This window comes from Xenopus laevis, chromosome 1L (genome assembly GCF_017654675.1).
Source record: "Xenopus laevis strain J_2021 chromosome 1L, Xenopus_laevis_v10.1, whole genome shotgun sequence".
Taxonomy (NCBI): Eukaryota; Metazoa; Chordata; class Amphibia; order Anura; family Pipidae; genus Xenopus; species Xenopus laevis.
Window position 1 is genome coordinate 14,616,288 of NC_054371.1, and position 27,507 is coordinate 14,643,794.

A 27,507-nucleotide genomic window follows, 5' to 3' on the forward strand; every position below is an offset into this window, starting at 1 on the left:
TGTGTAATCCTTTTCTCCTTTGAATGGCTGCCCCCATTGCTACACAGCAGCATAAACAATAGTAGTGCTTCTGAAGCAAACTGCAGTTTTTCCAGTGCAGGGCAACACTCCTTTATATTTTTATTACTTTAAAACAATTTCATTTTTTGATGTTACTGTTCTTTCAAGGAATGGCCAGATCAATTGACTAAGCTCCGTTGTAGCCTCATATGAGGTTACTGATGTCACAATCTGTTGAGCAGGATGGCTGATTGGCTGCTTGCTGAATGGCAGGTATATGGTGCGGGCTCTGATCAGCTGAATCCTAATGATGTGCCATGAAGCTGCAGGAACCTCAAGCAGCCAAATGTGTGTGTGCACTGCTTACCACACCACTGAGCGCTGATATCACAATGGGTAGTTAAGCAGTTACGTTGCTAAGGACGGCACAAGAACATTTGCAAAACAATATGGATAAAAGTCTCTTCACTGGGCCCCCGAAAATCAAATTTTTGCTCTCCTGGCTGTTGCCACGGGCAAAGTGCATGAAACTGGCAAATTTGTTTCATGAGTCATGTGCAAACACTGTCATTGTGACAGGACATTCCTTATGCATGGGGGGGGGGAGTGGGTTCCTGGACTGTTCCACAACGGATGTTTTCATTGGATGAAAGACAGCAAGGAGGGCTAGGGTTGGATATATATATATATACATACAAAGGAAATATAAACTGTCCAAATATCACAGTGAGCCAGAAGTGGCTGCCAACATCAATTCAGTTAAAACAACATTGCCCCGTGTAGCGGCCAAAGGGTTAATGCATCAAGTACTGGATTATCCAATAAAACTAAAACAAATAACGGCAGGTAATATGCACACAGTAAGTCCAACAGAGCCTGTCAATAGGCAAAAATGTTGCTTTTCTTGTTTAGCTTAAGGCAAGTAGTATGGCATCTCCTGCTGATGAGTAAGTGCAAGTGTATTGATGTTCTGAGCCAGTCAGATAATTTTATTTAACCCTGCAACCTTGTTATAAGAACCTGAATAAATATTGGACCTGAAAAGAGGATCTTGGGCATAAAGTGAATGGAAGCATCATGTTGGAGCTGAGAGGGTTAAAGGGCCTGTTTCCCAGCCGCTGAAATGGAGCAGAGTTTGACTTGGCTCCCCGTCAGGTTATGGTTCCCCCTCTGTAGCCAAGAATTTGGTTTTGTGGACGTTTGTCTGGCTCTGGGCCAATCCTTTTCTATTTCTATCTCGGTGGTAAAGAGACTGTCGCTATTCAGCTGAACAAACCCTTCCTAGTGGGAAATAACTGCTCTGGAAACTCCACTGGCAAGTATGTAATACACCGAACTACTCCGCTCCTTGTCTTCTGACTCTCTCTGCCTGTTACAACTTACTTGTCTGTGTTACTGTCTGACTTATGGATGCTAGTGTGGGGCTGTAATGAGAGCTCAGCCATAAAGCAGGACAGGACTGCTGCTTACAATGGGGATCAGATAGGATCTGTGCAGCCACTGGGACAGAATGCTCTGTTATACAGATAGCTAGAATCTCAGCCATAAAGCAGGACAGGACTGCTGCTTACAATGGGGATCACATAGGATCTGTGCAGCCACTGGGACAGAATGCTCTGTTATACAGATAGCTAGAATCTCAGCTGCCATAAAGCAGGACAGGACTGCTGCTTACAATGGGGATCAGATAGGATCTGTGCAGCCACTGGGACAGAATGTTCTGTTATACAGATAGCTAGAATCTCAGCTGCCATAAAGCAGGGCAGGACTGCTGCTTACAATGGGGATCAGATAGGATCTGTGCAGCCACTGGGACAGAATGTTCTGTTAAACAGATAGCTAGAATCTCAGCTGCCATAAAGCAGGGCAGGACTGCTGCTTACAATGGGTATGTAACAGTTATCAGCCTCCTCGCTAGCAGGGAAGTTACCAGGTCCATATAACAGTATTAGGACATATAACAGCTGATGTCTGACACGTGTGCCATAATAAGCGTTACAGGAACAGTAGATAACATGTAGATAACAGTAGATAACATGATAAGGGCAGCTGTTAACTGTAAGTACTTTCCTTTCTATTTGCCAGTAAGCTGTGAGTCAGTAAGTGATTACAGACATAACAAGGAGCTTCCCGTCTCTTCTATTTACAAATGATAACTCCTTGGCTCAGTGCAACTTGCCCAGTTACTTTACCCCATTTCTGTGCCTAAACTGGAGCTTCTTACTGAGGGAAATGACAATAATTTTGGGGGTTCCCATCAAGGGTGAGAGTGATGCCACCAGGTCGTCCAACAAAAAACTGCAGCCAAGCCGAAACTGCCCAACAGTCAGATCTGGATCCTGCTTATGCCTGAATGAGATGTTGCCCTATAAGGGCAACTAAAGGGCACCAAGGTTTCAGCTAGAAATAATGCTCTTTATGTATACGGCTTACTCTTGAAGCCCAGAGGTACAGCAGCTCATCTGCAGCTTGCCCCGCCTACTTTCTGGTGTCAGCGGCACTGCACATGCTCAGTCTCCTGGGCTGCTGTGTTTTCTTATTCTGTGATTGGCCGCATTGTATCCAGTGGAGCATTGTTGTATCTTACTGGTCTGGGTAAAAAACTTTATTGTTCTTGAGCACTAATACTACTGTTATCTACTGTGTATCCTGTGCTTGAATGGCTGCCCCCATGACTACACAGCAGCTTGTTTATATAAACTATAGTAGTACTTATCTGTTATCTACTGTGTATCCTGTGCTTGAATGGCTGCCCCCATGACTACACATCAGCTTGTTTATATAAACTATAGTAGTACTTATCTGTTATCTACTGTGTATCCTGTGCTTGAAAGGCTGCCCCCATGGCTACACAGCAGCTTGTTTATGTAAACTATAGTAGTACTTATCTGTTATCTACTGTGTATCCTGTGCTTGAATGGCTGCCCCCATGGCTACACAGCAGCTTGTTTATGTAAACTATAGTAGTACTTATCTGTTATCTACTGTGTATCCTGTGCTTGAATGGCTGCCCCCATGGCTACACAGCAGCTTGTTTATATAAACTATAGTAGTACTTATCTGTTATCTACTGTGTATCCTGTGCTTGAATGGCTGCCCCCATGGCTACACAGCAACTTGTTTATATAAACTATAGTAGTACTTATCTGTTATCTACTGTGTATCCTGTGCTTGAATGGCTACACAGCAGCTTGTTTATATAAACTATAGTAGTACTTTTTCTGTTATCTACTGTGTATCCTGTGCTTGAATGGCTGCCCCCATGGCTACACAGCAGCTTATTTATATAAACAATAGTAGTACTTATCTGTTATCTACTGTGTATCCTGTGCTTGAATGGCTGCCCCCATGGCTACACAGCAGCTTGTTTATATAAACTATAGTAGTACTTTTTCTGTTATCTACTGTGTATCCTGTGCTTGAATGGCTGCCTCCATGGCTACACAGCAGCTTATTTATATAAACAATAGTAGTGTTTCTGAAGCAAACAGTAAACACAGCAGTTTTAACTGTGCAGGGCAACACTGCATTATATTTTAATTACTTAAAATTTTGTTTTTGATGTTAATGTTCCTTTGAGGGTCTATCATTTTATAATGCCTGATGGCTTTACAAGTGGGGACTATATTCACATTAACAACCAAATCACAGCACCACCTAGTGGCCTTAAATTGCTACTGTTTCTGAACTTTATTTTCAGCCCTGGCAATCAACATGGCAGCTTCTTTCTTCACATATATACTGTAAATCCAAATATATATGAAAAAGTAAGGCCAAAGTCAACTCTCATTGTACTGTTAGGCGGCTAATATCCCATAAATAGACACAAGGGACAGTGGAGCAGATTCCTCAGTGAGGTGGAGCCCGGCCTCTCCTGGGCGATGTCTGGAATGTTTGTACAGTGCCGGCCAAAAGTCTGTAAGAGGTTAATTGACTGACAAGTAACATTACAAAAAGGTGTTTTTTTTCCCCTGAATTGTCACTTTCTGTTTTATCCTGAGCTGATTATCTGGCGCTCAATTATATGGAAAATTCCATCAATCCTAATTCAGGGACCTGCTGGTGCTGGTAATACATGGAAGGATATACTGTATATAGTGAATAAAGTACCTCCTATTGTAAAATATAAGGATATTATAAGTCACTGAGGAGTTTCATGACCAAATAAAGTACGAGGCCGAAGGCCGAGTGTTTTTATACAGGTCATGGAACTCCGAGGTGACTTCTAATATCCTCATATTTTGCAACTGGGGGTACTTTATTATTATAATACACAAATTTTAGTAAATCATGTGACAGAAATGACATCACTACTCACCGTTTATAACTGATGACATCAGAACTCACCATTTATAAGGATATAATTTACAGGATATTCATGGCTTTTGTGTATTTTATATATATATATATATGAAAGGTCCAGCGTGTTCTAGTGCTGAAAAATAATGTCTTGCCAAGTAGAATAAAGGGGAAACAAACCTACCTGTGCAACTTCAGGTAAAGCTGAGCAGATTGCTCCTCTGAGCACTTTTGCAGTTAACCCACCGTATTTCTCTTTTTATGATATTCACAGTTTTGCTGCATGTTGCGCTCCCCCCTGCAGCGACCGGGACAGAACAAACGGGGGCACTCCTGTTACACATTCATGATTTTAGCAGAATAAAACTGCTAATATCATAAAACGAAAAGGAGAAAAAAACATTATTGTAAAATGCAAAATTACTTGAACCTGGAAAGTGGCAATATGGCTCAAATGTGAATTGTATTTCGGTGATTTTGTTCTTTTTGCAGAGTGGGGAAGTTACAAAATGAAAATGATTTTTTATTGGGCACCGTAAGTTCTAAATTTCCCCCGGGACTCCCCTGGGGATTTGCATAAGAAAACATATCTCACGTCCCTGCTCGTCCTTTGCTTTCACGTGTGTTTATGGTTTTTTTTTTTGTTTTTTACTTTCGCTTTCCAGATAATAAACATTTCTAGCCGTGCAGATAAGACTGGGGGGAGGGAGGCAGATAAGAAATGATTTTGTGACTTTTCGGAACTTTTTACTCCTTTAGAAGCAAAACAGCAGTAGTCATGGGGCATTTGGGGATTGTGGGAAGGGATAAAATAGGGAATGTTTTGACTTTGGCAATGCTGCTCTTTTCCCTTAAAGGAGAACTAAAATTTGCAACCGGTCTAGTAACCCATAGTAACCAATCAGATGTTTGCTTCCTAGCAGGTGACTACTTGCTGATTTCTGTGCAAGGCACATGAACATTGGGGAGGGCGAGTCTCTATGGCTCTGCTGTCTCCGGTGGAATTTTCCAGTCGTATGGGTGGGGCGGCTAAACTGTGATAAATAGAGGAATGAAAGGAAGGAGGGTGGGAGCAGATCCAAGACAGACAGCACCTTGGCACCCAGTCACCTTCTACTGCGAGTGGCATGTCCCTAAGGATGTCAGTTAATAAGTCTAAGTTTATTATTTATGCAGGATGCACTTTTGCTAAGTGATATGGATATATTGTATACCTGCTAAATGTTGAAAATACAGATAGGAGCTACTATAGGGATTCCATTGCATATCTATTGTATTTTTTTTTATTTATATAGAGCTCAGAACAGTCACAGGGCTGGAACAGCTTGTATCCAATCAGAACATTAGTACTGGGTTAGACCAACCTGCAGCCAATGGGAATTCAGCAGTTGGGCAATGGTTTCTGGTGCCTTAGACTTGTGATTTCAAACCTGCCTCCTGACTGGGACTGAGCTCTGGCCAGACAAGAATCATGGGAGTTATCGCCTGTTTAATAACCTGCGCATCTGGGTGCCGCACAGATTTATATGTCTATAATGTAATAGGCACAGGGTGTTCCCAGTCACTGTTTATTCCATGAAATAATTTATAGAGTTCCTGGAACCAATGAGAATTCTGGGATTTCAAAGGAGAATGAAATAATAATAATTTGATTGAAGGGATCAGAATTGGGTTCCTTTTATATAGCCTAGTATTTATTTAATGATTTCATGGGGAAGGTGTGGCCCTTTGGTTAAAGGGATTCTGTCATGATTTTTATGATGTTTTTTTTTTTATTTCTAAATGACACGGTTTACCTTGCAAATAATTCACTCTACAATATAAAATGTCATTCCTGAACCAGCAAGTGTATTTAGTTGTAATATTGGTGTGTAGGTGCATCTCAGGTCATTTTGCCTGGTCATGTGATTTCAGAAAGAGCCAGCACTTTAGGATGGAACTGCTTTCTGGCAGACTGTTGTTTCTCCTACTCAATCTAACTGAATGTGTCTCAGTGGGATCTGGATTTTACTATTGAGTGTTGTTCTTAGATCTACCAGGCAGCTGTTATCTTGTGTTAGGGAGCTGCTATCTGGTTACCTTCCCATTGTTCTGTTGTTAGGCTGCTGGGGGGAGGGGGTGATATCACTTGCAGTACAGCAGTAAAGAGTAACTGAAGTTTATCAGAGCACAAGTTACGTGACTGAGGGCAGCTGGGAAATTGACAATATGTCTAGCCCCAATGTCAGATTTCAAAATTAAATATAAAAAAAATCTGTTTGCTCTTCTGAGAAATAGATTCAGTACAGAATTCTACTGGAGCAGCACTATTATTTGATGCATTTTGAACAGTATGACAGTATCCCTTTAAGTCACTTGGAGGATATGCGTTTCATTCCAGTATACTCAGGGCAGTGCTACAATCTGAACATGTTTGTGAACTCATTTGCTTGTTAGTGTCACAGTATGGACTGACAAAGTAAGAAATTTTTTAAAAACTTTTTATTTCCCAAAAAATCTGTATATGTAGTTTGTTTTAAACATGTTTAGGTTGTACTGGTCAGATTGTTAATGTGTTTGATTTTGGCTGTGATAGGTGCCCTTTAACCTGGGGAAATCCCAGTGGCGTAACTAGATAATACCGAGCCCCACAGTAAAATTAATTATGGGGCCCCTCGAGAGCTCCGGGAATTGATCTGTTTATCAATATATAGGGACATTGGTCATTAACTACAGGGGCTTTTTACTCTCCTGACCTGGCAGTAATTGGGGGTGCTACAATAGGGTACCCACAAATCAGAAGCAATGCCATAAAGGAAATGGCTTTTTGGGACAATTGTGCTTGTTGCCAGTGTCAGACTGGAATTCCAGGGGCCACTAGATATTCATACCAAGGGCCCACTCTCCAAATTATTTTCTTCCTCCCCTCACTCGACCTCTATGTTCTCCTACATTTTATTTTCCTTACATACGACAGTATACTTTATTCATCCATCTATTTAACTTCTTTGCTCCCCTACAAAACCAGGGACTGATCATGAAATAGACCAATTGCTTAGAAGCAGGAGCAGGAGGGCCCACAGACACCTGGGCACAGGGGGAGATTTCTTGGTATCCCCATGGGCCTGTCCTACACTGCTTGGAAACTGGGCAGTCCATGTATCATACCTCCCAACATTTTGGAAGTAAAAAGAGGGACAAAAATTTTTTTTTCGCACGTAGCGCAGCAATTTTTGTGACCAAACCCCTTTCTGTGGCCACTCCCCCCTAATTACCATGTTTGTTTTACAAAATTTGGCAGGTTATGAAAGTTTGAAAATATTTCTCCTTATCTAAACTGTGTTTTTGTGTCTCAAAATTGTTACAAAGTATCTTATTTGCACCTGTTAGCTGTTCTGGGCTCTCTGCTAAAAGCCAATTAAGTGAGAAACTTTGTTTCTTTTTCTGGCTGTTCAGTGCATAGAAAAGAGGGACTTTCCAGTAAAAATGAGGGACTGTGGGTTGAGCTGTCAAAAGAGGGACTGTCCCTCCGAAAAAGGGACAGTTGGGAGGTATGCATGTATCTAAGCCACAGTCGGCAGAAAAGTTCTTGCATTAGTGCCTTAAAGGGGCGCTGACCCCCATTTGAAAGCTGGGAAGAGGCTGAAGAAGAAGAAGGCAAATAAAAATTAATAATATTAATAAAATTAATAAAAGAAATTAAAAATAAAAATGAAGGCCAATTGAAAAGTTGCTTAGAGTTGGCCACTATATAACAGCGTGTAAGTAAGTGCTTGTGATTTGGGAAGGTACCACCGGTGTTGGGTGAGCACATAATTGTGCAAATGACTGGGTTCCTCTAGCCTGTGGCTTCAGTTGGGAAGTCCTCTGGGTGCTATATGGTGCCGGCCTTGGTTCCCATGATTTTGCATCCTCTGATTTAACTTGAAGACTTTATTGGAGTTCTACATTCTTTATCCTTACGTTGGCAATGTGTTCCTTTCCAGCCCACCCATGAGCCCAGATTTCCAACATTACAGCTTCAGAATGCCTAATATCGGGTTTCAGAACCTGCCTCTCAACATCTACATAGTGGTGTTCGGTACAGCGATTTTCGTCTTCATCCTCAGCCTCCTCTTCTGCTGCTACCTAATCAGGTAAGCCCTGGTCGCACCAATCTATCATGCTCATAACTTGCGCTGATTATTCGCTTTCGGGAACTGACCCGAAGAACCAACACCGACCTCGTTGGAACTGGACGGTGAGTTATTATAATGCTATGAGCACTGAGTTCTAAGTGTATATACAATTAAAGGCAAAGTTAACCTTTATATTTTTTGCGTATTACAGATCAACCTATTTTTGGCAATGTTTCAATTGGTCTTCAATTTGCCTATTCTGCATCTTTCTTAATTGAGGTTAAAAATGCAGTGCGCTTGTTGCAATCACTGATCTCGGCAACCAAAAACCCGATGATGTGACGCTTGTAACTGCTTGTCTTTCTATAGACGCCTGCTCTTAACGCTACTTCTGTTCAAGATGCCAAATCCATGCCTTGTTGCTAGGATAAGTGGGGCCCTAGCGACTAGATAGCCATTGAAATTGGGGGAGCTGCAGAAAACCACCACCGAAATAAAAAATGAAGACCAAATGCAAATTGTCTTAGAATAGTGCAAATATATTTTAAAGGTTAACTAGCTCTTTAATAGCTCAGTGACGCTTTAGAGGTGAGGATTGAAGTCAGAATATCTGAATAGCTTCTTGTATGCACAGGACATTCCTTATGTATATCCATTGATACGTGTGGGTGGGAGTTGCCTGTCTCTTATCTGATTTCATCTAAAAGAAAAAAAAACTGCAGCACAACACTGCCCTCTAGTGCTTGAAAATTGAATGATACTGGAGCTTTTCAGACTGAAAGGGCTCAGCTAGCTAAGGATGCTGGGAACTGTAGTGCACAACTAGAATGACACCTACTTTGATTCGTCTTCCTTGCGGGTAGCCTGGATGCAGTTTCACTTTTCTTTTTACAAAAAAAAGCAGCTGGAATATACAGATTCTAATGGTAGCCATTGCAAACCCTGAAAAAAAATCAGCATATTGTTTTATATTCTGTGCATGGCTTCATTGTATATGATGTGTACAGTCTCCTGTGTCCCATTGTTTCTTTGCAGGCTGCTGATTGGCTCATCAATTAGTAACTTAAAACCAGGAGATTGACGGGGAGTTTCACCAGTGCCAAGGTTATTGATGCAGAGACGCATCGCTTTTTGTTTTATCCACGGAAATATCCTAGATATGAATATTAAATGCCCAAACATCAGATATTAATATATTCCTGGAAAAATGTTTGGGGTGTATAGAAAATGATTGCACCAAGATGTCATAGGTGTTCCACCCATACAGTCAGACTTTGAGATATACTGCTTGCTTGTTTTTAATATTAATATATATATATATATATATATATATATATCTGTCCCAAATAAGGCATGCACTCACAGGTTTTGCAACCTGGGGTTTTCCGAATAACGGATCTTTCTGTAATTTGCATCTTCATACCATGTCTAATAGAAAATCATGGAAACATGAAATAAACCCAATAGGCCGGTTTTGCTTCCAATAAGGATTAATTATATCTAAGTTGGGATCAAGTAAAAGGTATTGTTTTATTATTACAGAGAAAAATGTGGATTACTTGGATGAAACGGAGTCTATGAGAGACCGCTTGTCCGTAATTCAAAGATTTCTGGATAAGGGGTTTCCGGATAACAGATCCCATTCCTGTGTGTGTGTGTGTGTGTGTGTATATATATATATATATATATATATATATATATATATATATATATATATATATATATATATATATGTGTATATATATATATAAATCTCTTGGAAAGACCCGCACTGCAATTTGTATTTAATCAAACAAAATCTTTATTCAGTACATAAATGCGTCGTTTCGTCCCACATTTGGGCCTTTTTCGGGTTTAAGTACTGAATAAAGATTAGGGATGCACCGAATCCACTATTTTGGATTCGGCCGAACCCCCGAATCCTTTGTGAAAAATTCGGCCGAATACCGAACCGAATTCCGAACCCTAATTTGCATATGCAAATTAGGGATGGGAAGGGGGAAAAATGTACTTCCTTGTTTTGTGACGAAAAGTCACGTGATTTCCCTCCCCATCCCTAATTTGCATATGCAAATTAGGATTCGGATTCGGTTCGGCCGGGCAGAAGGATTCGGCCAAATCCGAATCCTGTTGAAAAAGGCCGAATCTTGGCCGAATCCCGAACCGAATCCTGGATTCGGTGCATCCCTAATAAAGATTTTGTTTGATTAAATACAAATTGGAGTGCGGTCTTTCCAAGAAATTTGTGTGTAACACATTTGACCCTGCAACCAGATAAATTGAGATTTGAGTGCGGCTGCTACTACTATTGCTTATTATAAATATATATATATATATACACATATACATTTAATCCTTGGAATTTATTAATCCTTGGAATATATATAATACATTTAATCCTTGCAACTATTACATCATTTAAAGGAAACTCTATGTCTTAAAGAAAAATTTAACCAGCCAATAAGTTATATCTTATAAGTGGACCATCGCAGAATTTTATCACATTACAATATAGATATCCGAAATATTTTCACGCTACATCTTTTACTGATAGCTGCCATTTTTGTACGCTTGCTCACTGATCACCTGACAGACACAAGCGAATCACATGCAGTGGAAGTGCCTGATGTGACCAAGCATGCGCGTGTGTGCTAGGCTTGTGTGAGAGCTCACTATGGAAGTACAGTAACAAGACAAGAAATATCTCAAAGCTGAGTGGATGAAAATGGTGGAGTGGGCGGGCACACAGGGCAGAAGCAGCCAGTTGGCAACTCTGAAAAGAACAGAGAAGGCACAACTGGCTTGTTGTATTTATTATAATGGGCCACGGCAGAACCATAGATTAAATGAGCCCTATATCAATATATTTATATATATATTTTTTTAATGATTAAATACAATATAAATATGTTAATCCAGCCCTGCTCTATAATCACACACACTGCATCCGTCTGCACCAAAAACCTGCTGCTAAAATGTGAGACTTTTCCCCAGGTTTTTTCTTCTAGAATGTGCTGCTACCGATTTGTGTCTGTGAGCTCCAAGACATTATGGGTACTTAGCCTGGAGGTAAATGTATGAACCGTTCTTTCCTTTAACTCTTCCGTTGGCATAGCAACTGCCTGACAATGTGCCGTGCCCGTCCAAGAGGTGCTGCAAGGTGCATATTAAGGTTCTTTTATTCCTACTGGCGCTTGTTATCAAGTGAGAGTTCTGTGCTGAAAGGTAATTAGCCGACCCATTTATAGGATGAAAATAAAGATTTCCTGTAACACTGGGAAGTAATTACTGTGGCGCCTTAATCACTACGTACAGTATAGTCGGCTAGTGGCGTATGGTGCCGGTGCCATGGCAACTTGTTTAAGAGAGAATTAAACACTACAATGTATTAGTGAAGTTTAGAAGCCAAGGGATAACAAATGCTATTCTTAAAGATTAACACTTAACCGTCTTGCAATGGTAGTGTTCTAGTCCCACCCACTGCTCAACTCACAGACTCAATGTCACACTCCCTGTAAGCAGCCATCACAGTGTTCTAGTCCTGCCCACAGCTTGAGTCACAGACTCCCTGCCCCACCCCATGTAAGCTGTGATCAATATTCTAGTCCCACCCACTGCTTAAGTCAGAGACTCCCTGTCCCACTCCATGTAAATTGCCATCAGTGTTATAGTCCCACCCACTGATTGAGTCACAGACTCCCAGCCCCACCCCATTTAAGCTGTGATCAATATTCTAGTCCCATCCACTGCTTAAGTCGCAGACTCCCTGCCCCACTCCATGTAAACTGTGATCAATATTCTAGTGCCACCCACTGCTTAAGTCACAGACTCCCTGCACCACTCCATGTAAGCTGTGATCAATATTCTAGTCCCACCCACTGCTTAAGTCACAGACTCCCTGCCCCACTCCATGTAAGCTGTGATCAATATTCTAGTGCCACCCACTGCTTAAGTCACAGACTCCCTGCCCCGCTCCATGTAAGCTGTGATCAATATTCTAGTCCCACCCACTGCTTAAGTCACAGACTCCCAGCCCCGCTCCATATAAGCTGTGATCAATATTCTAGTCTCACCCACTGCTTAAGTCACAGACTCCCTGCACCACTCCATGTAAGCTGCCATCAGTGTTATAGTCCCACCCACTGATTGAGTCACAGACTCCCAGCCCCACCCCATTTAAGATGTGATCAATATTCTAGTCCCACCCACTGATTGAGTCACAGACTCCCTGCCTCACCCCATGTAAGCTGCAATCACAGTGTTCTAGTTCACCCCCTCCTTCTGTAACCCCAAATCAGATGGAGTTATGTAATAAAAAGTGCAAAGTTTGCTACAGGTGTAGTCACCATTCTATAGCAACCAATCAGCAGGAAGCCTTCATACCCCATCCCCTTTAAGCCCAGCCCACTGTTTGTGTTACGGACTTCCTGCCCCTCCCCTTGTCTCTGACCTTTACCTTGTTGCTTAAAGGACCAGTAACAGCAAAAATTTTCTAAAAAAAATTTGTTAGTTTACTAAGAAAAAAAGATGCCAACACATATTAAACTTTAAAACCGCTAAGTCCTTATTAAGAAATAACTTACCGAACTCCGCTTGTGCTACTCTTCAGAAAAGGCGACACTGCGATGATCCATCATGCGGCGCTCCATTACAACTCCCTGGCTATTTCCTATAAGGAAGACAGGGAGGAGAAATGGAGCGCCATACGCTGCATCGCCAATCGCCTTTTCGCAAGCGGAGTTTCGGTAAGTTATTTCTTAATAAAGACTTAGCGACTTTAAAGTTGGTGTCTTTTTTTCGTAGCATACGAATTTTTTTAAAGATTTTTTTTGCTGTTACTGGTCTTTTAAAGGAGAACTGAAACCTAAAGAAGAATAAAGCTGGGACTGCTATATTTAATAACACAATTGGTAGGATGGCAATACTGGGATGCAGTGGGCACCATTAAAACATTTTGAAGGCATCTGGCAGGACATGGGCATTGGAATCACTAATGCTTGCTGGTTACTGGGGACCCTGGTTTCTGGGGTCACTGGCCTAGGCAAGCCAAGAACATTTTACATTTCAGGTTTACAAGAGCAATAAACCAGTTTTCACATCTTATCCAACTATAAATGCTTTATGTGCAAGATTCCTAATTCTTGGCTCTTTAGTTTTCTTTGCTCTTTGGATGCGAATATGCAGTATATAAAATATCGCTCTCTAAGTCACGCAAAACAGCAGAACGCCACCAGAATGAGTACTTGTTCTTGTGCTACTTGTTTTCTGATGGCTCCTACATGATGACACAGTTTCTGCCAATTCGTCGGCTGTTAAAGTGGGAAACAAACTGTGACTGGGTTTTAACACTATATAGCTTTTTTTTTTAAAGGATAAGTAAACCTTGAAAATAAGTGAATGTAAAATTGATGAGAGTGCTATTCTAAGCGGTTTTGTAATTTACAGTCATTATTTATTTTGCTTTAATTGCAAGATATTAAGGGATACATGTACTGTTAATATGAATTAATTTTGTTACAACAGCACCACCTGCTGGTCAGTTTCCCACCAGTCTGACTACTAAGTAGTCAAGGAGAAAGAAAGAGGCTGCTCTGATGTTATTCTGCTTAGGAAAGGTTTGAGAAAGGTTTATAATTTTATTCCTAAGCAGAAGAACATCAGAGCAGCCTCTTTCTTTCTCCTGACAACTTCCTTGACTACTTGGTGGTCAGACTGGTGGGAAACTGACCAGCAGGTGGCGATGTTGTAACAAAATTCATTCATATTAACAGTACATGTATCCCTTAATATCTTGGAATTAAAGCAAAATAAATAATGAATGTAAATTACAAAACTGCTTAGAATAGCACCCTCATAAATTTTACATTCACTTATTTTAAAGAGGTACTTATCCTTTAAATAATGGATGCAAAAATGTATGGATTCAGTTATATTTTAGGAGAAGGTAATATCTAGGTCTATGGGATCCATAAGCCAATTTACGCGGCACCCTACAGAAATGAAATCGACTTTTCTCAATTTGGATAATGTACTAAAGATGTTCTGCAGCAGATCTGGTCATTGTCGGACTGGTCCTCCCAGAGAACCTGACATCTAGGGGCCACACACATAGTATTAATATGGAGACAATGGCAAATGGAATAGAGGTTATATACGGAATAAGAGTGGCGCCCACTAGACGGTTCTGCGGCAGGCGAATGTGACAATGAGCTGTTGGGATATAAGGTTGTTATATTAACATAAATAATGTGCCAATTTGTACTGACATCTGTTCCTTCTCTTCTTTATTTCTAGACTAAGGCACCAGGCAAGAAAGGAACTTTATGCTTACAAGCAGGTGAGACCTGGGAATAAATGCTATAAATTCTAAATACATTCTGTCCAGTCGCAGGATGTGCTAAATCCTCCAGCCAATCCACATCCCGTTTACATCTTAGCTCCGCCTCTGCTCTCGAAGTCACCGCCCCATTCCCTTATCCCCTACTGCCTGTATGGTGAGCCTACTGGTCACAGAAACTGCCGAAACTCACATTGCATTATTTTTATTTACTCAGGTTCCATCAATACATCTTAATTACTGCTTTAGAGAGTTGTCTCCAAACGTACCGTTTATTTATGACACACAATGCAAGTTACCCTTTACGATGATACTTAACCACTGCATAATAACATATATAGTTATATATATATATATATATTCAAATGCTTGACATGTTCTCTTAAAAGATAAATAAACCTGAATGTAAATTTGACTAGAATACTAAGTTCTAAGCCCTTTTGTAATTTACATTAATTAATTTCTTTTTAATTCCCAGATATTAAGGGGTAAGTGTACTGTTGAAATTAAGTTTGATACAACAGCGCCACCTACTGGCCAGTTTCCGACCATGAAATGTGGGAAAGAGAAGGCCAGTCTGGTGTACATCGTGGTCGGAAACTGACCCCATCGGGCGGCCCTGTTGTAACAAAATGTATTAACATAAACAGTAAATGTATCTCCTAAATATATTGAAAATGAAAAAAAAAAAAAAATTGTAAATTGCAAAAGTTCTTAGAATAGCGCTCTCCTCAATTGTACATTTGCTTTTTTTTGAAAGGTTTCCTTATCCTTTAATACAATTAGATTTTATAGCATTTAATTTTGCTTTCTTGCTTCTCAGGTGATATTAAAAGAAAAGGTGAAAGAGCTAAATCTGTATGAGGTGAGTGACATGTGATTCCTCTGCCTGTAACTTCTATGCGTCGGGGCTGGGGTCCAACTTAGGGGGCTGTTCCTGCAGAACTGCTCTTTGTAAAGTGGGGGTAGGAGCAGAATAAGGGGTGTGTTCCTAATGTTTGGTTGTGACTTCTTCTATAATATAATAAGCCAGCATTGGGAATTGACGATGATGATGGCTAAGTACACCCTGAGACATATTAGAAGTTATTGTGGCCTTTTAATGTGGAAGGAAAGCTAAAATTATTAAGTAAGCTTTATCAGAAAGGTCTATATAAATACACCAGTAAACCCTCAAAGTAATGCTGCTCTGAGTCCTCTGTCAAAAGAAACATCACATTTCTTTCCTTCTATTGTGTACTCATGGGCTTCTGTATCAGACTTCCTGTTTTCATCTTAAACCTCCAGGGCTAGGGCTTGAGCATGCTCAGTTTGTTTCTCTCTCCTTCACCGCTCCCTCCTCCCTCCCTGCTGTAATCTGAGCCCAGAGCTATGAGTGAGCAAGAAGAGACGCAGGCAGGAAGTGATGTCACAACAAGCTAATATGGCAGCTGCTATCCTAAAAAAACAGAGAGAGCTTCTAGAGCTGTTAACTCAGGTATGGTAAAACATTCTGCAGAATAAATATAGTTTTATAGCTTGCACTATTGTGGTTAATCTATTGGCAATAAACTGATTCAGTAGCCTTCCTTCTTCTTTAAGGAAAAGGCAGCCAATACCTTGTGTAGCCACATAATGATATGACTCGGCAGAGTAATCTGTGATGTCGTGGGGCTGAGCGTGGCCATACAGGTTGTTCCAAGCAAAAGGGAGATGTAGCCTTTATATAAGCAGCCGGGGCGAGGATCTGACGCAGTAACAAAAGCAACAGAAGATCAATATACTGTTATAATAAAGCAACAAGAGTAACAAGGGCAACTTCTCCCTATGGTTTGCCAATCTGTGCCGTGGCTTTTATTCTCTTGTTTGATCCGTGGCATCTTACTCAAGTAATGTTCCCTCGCTGTGTCTTTATTCAGTTTTATTCAGCCTTCCCTTCTATAATGTTCCCCTTTCCCTTGGTCTTTATCCCTGCCCAGCTCCCACCCTGGTGCCAGCGGGATTCTCTAGTGGTTTTGTAAACCTTTTTGTTGTTGTTTTTAGAGAGATGGGTCTTTGTTTAGGTGCCTCTTAATATAACCATATAGGTTTCCTGGCACAGTTCAACTGCATCTATAATAATGCAAAGTGAATATCAATCCCATCTGTGTCTCTACGCTCCACCATATTGATGGAACAAGGGATGTTTTATATATATAAGGGATAATATACCCCCTACTGTAAATGATAAGGATATTAGAAGTCACTGAGGGGTTCTGTGACCATATAAAGGCACAAGGCTGCAGGCTGAGTTATACAGGGAACTCTGAGTATCACTCATGTATTATAAGGGATAATGTACCCCCTACTGTAAATGATAAGGATATTAGAAGTCACTGAGGGTTTGTTCTGGGACCATATAAAGGCACAAGGCTGCAGGCTGAGTTATACAGGGAACTCTGAGTATCACTCATGTATTATAAGGGATAATGTACCCCCTACTGTAAATGATAAGGATATTAGAAGTCACTGAGGGGTTGTTCTGTGACCATATAAAGGCACAAGGCTGCAGGCTGAGTTATACAGGGAACTCTGAGTATCACTCATGTATTATAAGGGATAATGTACCCCCTACTGTAAATGATAAGGATATTAGAAGTCACTGAGGGGTTGTTCTGTGACCATATAAAGACACAAGGCTGCAGGCTGAGTTATACAGAGAACTCCGAGTATCACTCATGTATTATAAGGGATAATGTACCCCCTATTGTAAATGATAAGGATATTAGAAGTCACTGAGGGATTCTGTGACCATATAAAGGCACAAGGCTGCAGGCTGAGTTATACAGGGAACTCTGAGTATCACTCATGTATTATAAGGGATAATATACCCCCTACTGTAAATGATAAGGATATTAGAAGTCCCTGAGGGGTTGTTCTGTGACCATATAAAGGCACAAGGCTGCAGGCTGAGTTATACAGGGAACTCTGAGTATCACTCATGTATTATAAGGGATAATATACCCCCTACTGTAAATGATAAGGATATTAGAAGTCCCTGAGGGGTTGTTCTGTGACCATATAAAGGCACAAGGCTGCAGGCTGAGTTATACAGGGAACTCTGAGTATCACTCATGTATTATAAGGGATAATATACCCCCTACTGTAAATGATAAGGATATTAGAAGTCCCTGAGGGGTTGTTCTGTGACCATATAAAGGCACAAGGCTGCAGGCTGAGTTATACAGGGAACTCTGAGTATCACTCATGTATTATAAGGGATAATATACCCCCTACTGTAAATGATAAGGATATTAGAAGTCACTGAGGGGTTGTTCTGGGACCATATAAAGGCACAAGGCTGCAGGCTGAGTTATACAGAGAACTCCCAGTATCACTCATGTATTATAAGGGATAATGTACCCCCTATTGTAAATGATAAGGATATTAGAAGTCACTGAGGGGTTCTGTGACCATATAAAGGCACAAGGCTGCAGGCTGAGTTATACAGGGAACTCTAGAGGATCACTCATGTATTATAAAGGATAATGTACCCCCTACTGTAAATGATAAGGACATTAGAAGTCACCGAGGGGTTGTTCTGTGACCATATAAAGGCACAAGGCTGCAGGCTGAGTTATACAGGGAACTCTGAGTATCACTCATGTATTATAAGGAATAATGTACCCCCTACTGTAAATGATAAGGATATTAGAAGTCACTGAGGGGTTGTTCTGTGAGCATATAAAGGCACAAGGCTGCAGGCTGAGTTATACAGGGAACTCTGAGTATCACTCATATATTATAAGGGATCATGTACCCCCTACTGTAAATGATAAGGATATTAGAAGTCACTGAGGGGTTGTTCTGCCATATAAAGACACAAGGCTGCAGGCTGAGTGATTTGATAAAGATGAAGGAGCATAAAGTTTAGCCATATTCATATCTTTAGTTACTCTGTTGACATTTGGTTGTAAAAAATACAGATATGGTGACTAAATCCATCTCTTGTATATTACAGGCTTTGCATATTTTATATGTCGGTATATCATTGTTCTGTTTTCGACTGGCCTGACATTTTTTTCTTACCTCTTAGATCTGTGCAGTGTGTCTGGAGGAATTTAAACCCAAAGATGAATTGGGAATATGCCCATGCAAGCATGCATTTCATAGAAAGTAAGTGTGGAGTTCTTTTCTTCTGTGTTCCATTTTTCATAAGATACAGGAATCCTGCAAATCTGTATCCTGTCCCTCTTTCCTCTTCCTCTCCTGTCCCTCTTTCCTCTTCCTCTCCTGTCCCTCTTTCCTCTTCTACCCTTCCATTGTCAATTTTTCCTCATTTTCCTTCCCCTGCCCCTCTTCATCTCCTGCCCCTCTTCCTCTCCTGCCTCTTTCCTCTTCCTCTCCTGCCTCTTTCCTCTTGTCACCTGCCCCTCTTTCCTCTCCTGCCCCTCTTTCTTCCTCTCCTGACCATTTCCTCTTCCTCTCCTGCCTCTCTTTCCTCTACCTCTCCTGTCCCTCTTTCCTCTCATGCCCCTCTTTCCTCTTCCTCTCCTGCCCCTTTCTTCTTCCTCCCTCTCTTTCCTCTTCCTCTCCTGCCTTTTTCCTCTTCTACCCATTGTCAGGTTTTTCTGTCTTGCTCCTCTTTCCTCTTCCTCTCCTGTCTCTCTTTCCTCTTCCTCTCCTGCCTATCTTTCCTCTTCCTCTCCTGCCCCTCTTTCCTCTTCCTCTCCTGCCCCTCCGTCTTCTTCCTCTCCTGCCCCTCTTTCCCCTCCTCTCCTGCCCATCATTATTCTTGTCTACTGTCCCTTTCCTCTTCCTCTTCTGCACCTCTTTCCTCTCCTGTCCCTCTTTCCTCTTCCTCTCCTTCCCCTCTTTCCTCTTCTGACCCTTTCTTCTTCCTCTCCTGCCCCTCTTTCCTCTTCCTCTCCTGCCCCTCTTTCCTCTCCTCTCCTGTCCCTCTTTCCTCTTCTACCCTTTCATTGTCCGTTTTCCTTGTTTTCCTCTCCTGCCCCTCTTCCTCTCCTGCCTCTCTTTCCTCTTCCTCTCCTGCCTCTCTTTCCACTTCCTCTCCTGCCCTTCTTTCCTCTTCCTCTCCTGCCCCCTCTTTCTCTCCTGCCCCTCCGTCTTCCTCTCCTGCCTCTCTTTCCTCTTCCTCTCCTGCCTCTCTTTCCTCTTCTGTCTTTTTCTTCTTACTCTCCTGCCCCTCTTTCCTCTTCTGCCTCTCTTTCCTCTTCCTCTCCTGCCCCTCTTTCTTCTTGTCTCCTGACCCTCTTTCCTCTTCCTCTCCTGCCCATCTTTCCTCTCCTGCCCCTCCGTCTTCTTCTTTCCTGCCCTTTCCTCTTCTGCCTCTCTTTCCTCTTCCTCTCCTGCCCCTCCATCTTCTTCCTCTCCTGCCCCTCCGTCTTCTTCTTTCCTGCCCTTTCCTCTTCTGCCCCTCTTTCCTCTTCCTCTCCTGCCCATCATTATTCTTGTCTACTGCCCCTTTCCTCTTCCTCTTCTGCACCTCTTTCCTCTCCCACCCCTCTTTCCTCTTCCTCTCCTCTCCTGCCCCTCTTTCCTCTACCTCTCCTGTTCCTCTTTCCATACCTCTCCTGTCCCTCTTTCCTCTTCTACCCTTCCATTGTCCATTTTTCCTCGTTTTCCTCTCTTGTCCCCTCTTTCCTCTTCCTCTCCTGCCCGTCTTTCCTCTCTTGCCTCTCTTTCCTCTTCCTCTCCTGCCTCTCTTTCCTCTTCCTCTCCTGCCCCTCTTTCCTCTTCCTCTCCTGCCCCTCCGTCTTCCTGTCCTGCCTCTCTTTCCTCTTCCTTTCCTTCCTCTCTTTCCTCTTCTTCTCCTGCCTCCCTTTCCTCTTCTGTTTTTTTATTCTTCCTCTCCTGCCTCTCTTTCCTCTTGTCTCCTACCCCTCTTTCCTCTTCTGTAGCTTTCTTCGTCCTCTCCTCTCCCTCTTTCCTCTTCAAATCTTCCATTGTCAGTTTTTCCTCATTTTCTCTCTCTCTCTCTCCTTTGTTTGTTTCTTCTAATCCTCTGTCCGCTCTTAGGTGCCTCATTAAATGGCTGGAGGTTCGAAAAGTCTGTCCTCTGTGCAACATGCCTGTCCTCCAGCTGGCACAGCTGCACAGTAACCAGGAGCATGGCCCCCCTCAAGGGCCCCTACCTGGGGCAGAGAACATTGTATAGCTCTCGGTCAACACCCCCAGGGTCCCCTACGCACAGAGCCACAGATCTCCCAGCCATCTCCAACACTAAGCCCCCATGAGGCTCTTGAGCTCAGATGTGTGGACTCTACAGCAGCCAAAGCACTTTTGATGCCAGCAGAAGGAGGAGCGACGTATGATGAGGAGCGACGGAGCATACTCAGCAGCGGTATTGGTTTTGGAAGAGCACTTTACCATATTTCAACTGAAACTTTTGTGACTGATACTCTTATTTTCTTTTTTTTTCACATTTGGACTGGAAGCTTCACTGTGCCACATGGGAAAACCCCCAAAAATAATGTAAATCTTTTCTGGCAAATATTTGAAGGCAGAGACACCATGGAGAAGGGAATGTTAGACTCGATAACACTATGCAATCTGCTTGACTCTACAGCGACCATCTCATTGCATCGGTTATAGAGGCCGGAAACTGGAAACTTCAGGACAATCCAATGCAAAACATGCATAGAACGTCTACAGTAGGGGTGTCAGACATGACACTCATCCATCACCCTTGTCTAGCTAAGGATGCTGGGTGCTTTTCATCAAAACAACCACAGAGCCATGGACTCAATGTCCCAGGTCTGCCCAGAATTCACAGCCTTAATAAGACAATCACGTCTTCTCTTGGATCAGGTTCAACAGAAAACTCTTCAACAAAAGGCCAACCTTAATTTTAAATTGGCAACAATAATGGATCCTTATCGAGACAAGGGTTTGAATGTGATTGGCTTGCAAATACAAAAAAAAAAATCCTGCAGATTGTTCTGGTTTGTTACAGAGTCTTTAAAGCCAAATAATGAATTATCTTGGTCTTTCTGCCCAAGCCCCACTCTAGAGCTCAGAAATGTCACAAAGCATGAATGTGCGCACATTCTACAAAAAAAGGTCTGGCTTCCTAATGGTTTTTTGGTTGGTAGCATTTTCTGGAGAAAGTTCCAACAATGTCCAACTGGTATATGAGATTGGTGGTTAGTTATCCCTGGCTTCATATTGGGGATCTTCAAGGTTCTGTATCACCTGATCCATAAAACCATGAGAGGAAGGTCATTGTGAAGAGAGCAGGACTTTATAGCGAAGTCTTTCTGCATTTTACCCTATACTGTTGTCCAAGAAAAGTGTATAGAGTGGTATTATAAGTCTGTTTACGTCTGTATCCGTCACAATTGGGTTCTAGGTGTAGGTCTAGACTGTAATACCTGGGGTCCACTTAATAACCCCACTGTAGGACTTCATATCTGTGGATGAAAGGGAAACAAAACAGGTCTATCGGGGGAGGTACAGTTTAGTCTTTTCCACTTTCCTGTACACTTAGTTTACAATACACCTTAACTTGTGCGTAGCTACTTCAGTTTGAGGATCTGAAGGGCCTTGGACAATCAAGACTGGTATAAAGACCCATCACCCAATGCACTAAGGCTTTACAGCTGTTCTAGTATTATAAACTCCTTGTAATGATAGCATAGCTTTAGGGTAGGAGAAGTTGTAGGACAGAGTATTCCACACCCTTCTCATTGATACCTTTTGGCCCTCAATAAGGTTCTGCAGCCTCCCATCTCCTCCTCTTCGTCATGTAAAGAGTAATGTGCCATTGTGTGGACTTGCAGTTGGTTTAATGTGACAATAAGGTTTTCATTGACTTTGCTTCCGTTTTTCCCTCCTGACTCAAAGTGCAAGTTTCCACCACTACCCCTTGAAGCACAATAATTTTAGTTCCACATAGAACTTTGAGCACTTACATTTCTCATTTTATTTGACTCATTGAAGAGTATGAGATGCTTACGTCTGCAGGTTTTTTGGTCTTCCCCCTACCACAAAAAAAAACTTTTTTTTTTTTAGGCTGTAACTGTGTTTAATCCCTTGGCAACAGAGCTAACTTCTCATCCCCTAACGGTTCTAAGCCATTTATAAGGTACAAATGATGAGAAGGAGAACGATTTCTCTTTCTTATAATTGGGTTTGTGTGTGTTGGGGTATAATGTGTTATAATATTTTATTGCTATTGTAGTTTTAGTCTCCAGCGAGAGAGCATAGTGCCGCCATGTTGCTTCCCTAAGTCTTTGTCGATTTGGCGTATTGACGTACGTTAATTACACGAAGATGGTGCAGGGTTTTCTGGGTAATTAAAGGCCTCCCTGTGTTTGGCTAAGGATATGCCCATATATTTCAACAATGGCAGTCGTTCTATCCTTTACTGTATTGACCGTGTTCACCGACACAATGAATGGGTCCTACATACGGTTCATGTTGATTATATAGAGAATTTCATTAGTGGGGATTAGAAAACAGGTCAACTACCCACCTTGCGGTTTGTGTAGTCAAAAATCTATCTTTGTTGGATTTGATCCATCACAATAGGGTCTCGGGTGGGAAGGGTATAAGGTTCTTGGCCAACTGCATTTTACATTCTGATCCAGTTGGGTTACATCTTGGCTTATCCAGCGCCAAACCAATTGTGCCATGCACTCCATGTAATTTGTGTCTTCACTATTTGAATGTATTTTAAGTGTTCGTGAAACTGCTGAATGCAGGGACAATAAAGCAGTAACATAGACCAAACCACCAGACCAGATGATTGGGTAGCGATAAGTATTTTACTGCCCCCTGTTCAAGTCCTTACAGCAGACGTTGTTGCACTTCAACCCTTGAATCCCTTCACCAACCAGGTCTGGGAGAAGACATTGTGTCGAAATACCCATCTGTAAGCACCAGTAGATAGGTGGGTCTGGTCTGATCGGTCTACCATAGTATGTTTACCATCTAATTCTGCTGAATATCCATAGTGCTACCCTTTAGTATTAATGCCTTGACATGTGAAAGTATTATTTGGTTTCAACGCAAATATTGTTTAATGTTTACAATTAACGGTTAGAGGGTAGTGGCACTGACATCTCAATTACTGCAGTTCTTAGATCAGACCTTTGCTCGGTGGGGCACCATCTTGAACCGATGAACAGTAGGACCTGTCTAGCTGGTTCCTGTCTAATATCCGAGTCTCTCTAACAAGAGACACCTCAGTGTTGAACATTAAAGGGCCACTAGCATTACTTGCATTTCAGTGTTACTTACCCTTGGTCTTCAAAGTTCAAATATGTTTCTGGTCCCTTTAAAATGTTTACTGGATAAGTATTGGCTAGTAGCAATGTATTCTCATTTTGTGAAGTCAATGGCATTCCCAGTTCTCCATCTCATATAGGGTAGTAACCATGTTGGTGCAGTTGGGTGAGTCCTAAAGTAATTGTAGTGTTCTTCACCTCCACCCAATATTTCGGGCTAGAGTTAACAGTGTGCACAGCATCATAGACTTTAAGGCGTTTAAAATTACCAAAATTTTTTTACACCTTTCTCATGCGGGACATTGCTTGGCTAAAGAAAGTGGTGATTTTGGCCCATTTGCGGTAGAAGGTAACAGGGCCCTATTTTGCATCTGTTTCATTTTCACGCTGGTGGGTTCAAGCAGAAACTGCATTTTACACTTAGACGCAAGTTGTTTGCCACTACATTCAGTTCTCCATGTTTATAGACCCCAGTAGGAGACAATGTAGCTGGTTGCTTGGCCCCAGTGAGTCCCTATTCCAGCTCTGACATCCCTAATCCATTTAATGCTCTAAATTCAGGTCGACACTATGGGAAGCCCTGTTATACAACAAAGCACTTGACACAAATGTTTTAAGGGCTATAACACCAATTATGTTAGGGCTTAGAAAAATATTTTGAGCAATAAGCTCAGAGGATCTTTGCATTGAATGTTCTTTTAAATGTTTGTCTGCCAGTGTTGGTGTCTTATTCCTTAGGGCGTTCCATGTTCTCTTACAATTCTAGAGAAAATCTGTCGTTTTCTGTAGACTGTAGGTTTTGCACTCCATTTTAACCTAACAGGCTATGCCTGATCTTTGGGTGATGTGTTGAGGTTCTCCTGCTGAGGTTCTCCTGCTGAGGTTCTCCTGCTGAGGTTCTCCTGCTGAGGTTCTCCCGTTGAGGTTCTCCCGTTGAGGTTCTCCCGTTGAGGTTCCCCCGTTGAGGTTCTCCCGTTGAGGTTCTCCTGTTGAGGTTCTCCTGCTGATGTTCTCCTGCTGAGGTTCTCAAGTTGAGGTTCTCCTACTGTTGCAGTTAAATTATATCCATTGTGATAAAAATTTTGGAGTGTGTCCTTTAGTTTTACTTACTTGGTGAAGTTTGCCGTGGGAAAACAAAGTCCACTTTTAGAAAAGGGCTGCCACCCTTAGAAAATGTGTATAGTGATGCAAGATAGAGTCGGTAATGCGCTTCATCAGGACTTGCACAACTTTTAGTTGTTTCCAATTTTAGTCTGCCTTCAAATTGTTACTGTCACTGCCCCAGGTAACCAGGTGGTGGTTGGAATGACACACTGGAAGATGACGTTTCCATACATTAGGGATTAAGGATTCTGTTGGGTGTTAGAACTCAGCAACAGCACTGAGTTTTAACACCCCTGGCAACTGAACTGACACAAGTAAGAGCTCTCCTTGGGGAGAACATTCCAAACAAACCAGTTAATGTGGATTTAGATATTTGACTTGGGGGGGAGGGTCAGCTTTTAACAGAAGCTTTGGGAATCCAACTCTTTTACACTCCTGTCCAGAGCCGAATGAATCCAGGAGCAGGTCAGTGTCCCGATATTAGGGGGTTTGGGGTGTACATGTGCCTCCGGGGAGAATCTCACACCCAAAATATCTACTCGCAACACTTTTTGGGATGCTTTATAGTTTTGTGACTGTTACAACTTTACTCTTTTTGTCTTATTACTGTAATTCCCCTGCATGGTGGGTATATCAGCCCACGGCACTCCAGCAGCAGGGGGACCAACGATGGCCTCTTAACATCTTCTCTCATTAAAAACAAAAGTGGGCTTTTAAGTCTATGGGTGTGTTAGTCGAAGATTATTGGGGGTTATATAGGCTTTGTCACTTGCAGTACCCCTGGTAACCATTGCTGCAGGGATTCTTTTCCATGGAACAGCGCCACAGTCTGGGCCGATCTCTTAGAAGTGTTAGCTTCTTGCTTCCCTTATGTTTCCCCATTGGCTCGTAACGGCCTCTCATCCACTGGTTTGGGCTTTCCAAGCGGGGACGTCCCTGCTGTTTGGTAACAACTGGCCTTAGATATGTAAGTCCTCTGAATCATGCCAACTATTTATTAGACACCCCCTTTTTAATCAGCTGAAAGCACACTCCCATTGAATGAATTCTTCCCTGAAAAATAAGTTATTGGCAACCATTTAAATGTCAGATTGTGCCCCCCCACTCTCCGACCCTCCCATACCCCTCGCCGCCCGTTTCCTAAAGCCTTTTCTCTCTCTCTGTCTGTCTGTCTGTTTGTGGGACCGTAGAAATATTGGCTTCACAGACGTTATTTGTACACTAAAAAAAAAAAAAAAAAAAATTAATTCTGCAGCAGAAGAATATTTTTTAAGAAAAAAACTCAATGTTTTTGTAAGCTATATTTTTGTATATTTAATTGCGATTAAAATGTGTTTTTTGCTAACCACAATCTACATAAAACGTTTTGCATGTCGTTGACTTGAAATGTAAATAAAGCGCCACTTTAAGAAGGAGTCGCCTGTCTTTGTTCTTTGTGGATTTGGGCGCGAACCTTCAATGGTTTCGAAGGGGAATCCACCTATAATGGGTACGGTTTTGGGTTTAAAGGAGAACTAAAGCTTTAAGATGTATCTGGCTAGAAATATTGTGTTATATACTGAACTTATTGTAGCATCCCTATAACAGTAATGATCCAGACCTTCAACGTTGCCTTGTTAATGGCTGGGGTCAGTATTGCCCCATTTAGATGTTAATCTACAGCATCCCCATAAGCAAGAGGCTCTTTAAATGATTAAATAAAATGAATCCACTTGCCAGGGGCCAAAAATGCCTTGGCAGACACTGCCATCTACAGGCAGATGGCTTGTAAAAAGGCAGCTTTTTTATTAGGGGTGCTTGCACATTTCCAGATCCAGTTGTCTTTTTTGTTATTCCAAAATTCTCAGAAAGAACAGCTAGAACCCCAAAATGAATCTCCTAATGGGAACTAGTCCCATATCCTTCCCTTGAACAGAGACCTAGGGTTAGAGCAGACAACTAAATTTTATACAATAGCGACACCTAGTGGTGAATATATAGAATTCCACTGATAGGTTGAACAGATTTGTATAGAATCTGTTATGCAGCCCTTTTGAAACACATTTAAATATTGGCTATAAAAATACACGTTTTTTTTCCAGGAAATAACTAAGATTTAAGATTACTGTAATTTTACACATTCACCACTGGGTGTCACTGTTGTACAAGGCAGAGCTTCACCCCTGTCTCCATTGAGTAGACTGAGTGTTTACTTGTACTGTAAATGTGTACAGGCCAGATTATATATAAAAAAAAATAAAAAATGGTCGGTTGAGCTCTTGAGCGGCACGGGGGTAGAAAATCAGCCGGATAGCACTATAAATACTTTTCTATACCTGTATTACATATGAGAAAGGTCAGGCAGAAAAGGAATCTAATTTTAAATTGGGGTGGCAACCAATCAGTGATTAGCTTGTCTTCTGGCAACTCCGATACCCCTTCTGTGTGACCTTACAGACTACATTGCAGTTGCACGGATGAG

At 41.8% G+C, this 27,507-nt stretch overlaps 1 protein-coding gene across 5 annotated transcripts in view; it reads left to right on the top strand.

Annotated features, from left to right (window-relative positions):
- rnf24.L (ring finger protein 24 L homeolog) overlaps positions 1 to 26,461 on the top strand; it is a 60,320-nt gene extending 33,859 nt beyond the window's left edge. For all 5 annotated transcript variants that reach the window (XM_018226993.2, XM_018227002.2, XM_041587279.1 and 2 more), the window contains 5 exons: positions 8,265 to 8,414; positions 14,691 to 14,733; positions 15,557 to 15,598; positions 18,788 to 18,867; positions 20,731 to 26,461. In XM_018226993.2, coding sequence (XP_018082482.1) covers positions 8,265 to 8,414; positions 14,691 to 14,733; positions 15,557 to 15,598; positions 18,788 to 18,867; positions 20,731 to 20,869 — 454 coding nt within the window. In that variant the 3' untranslated portion in view covers positions 20,870 to 26,461. The remainder of the gene's footprint in view (positions 1 to 8,264; positions 8,415 to 14,690; positions 14,734 to 15,556; positions 15,599 to 18,787; positions 18,868 to 20,730) is intronic.
- Positions 26,462 to 27,507: the final 1,046 nt, after the last annotated feature.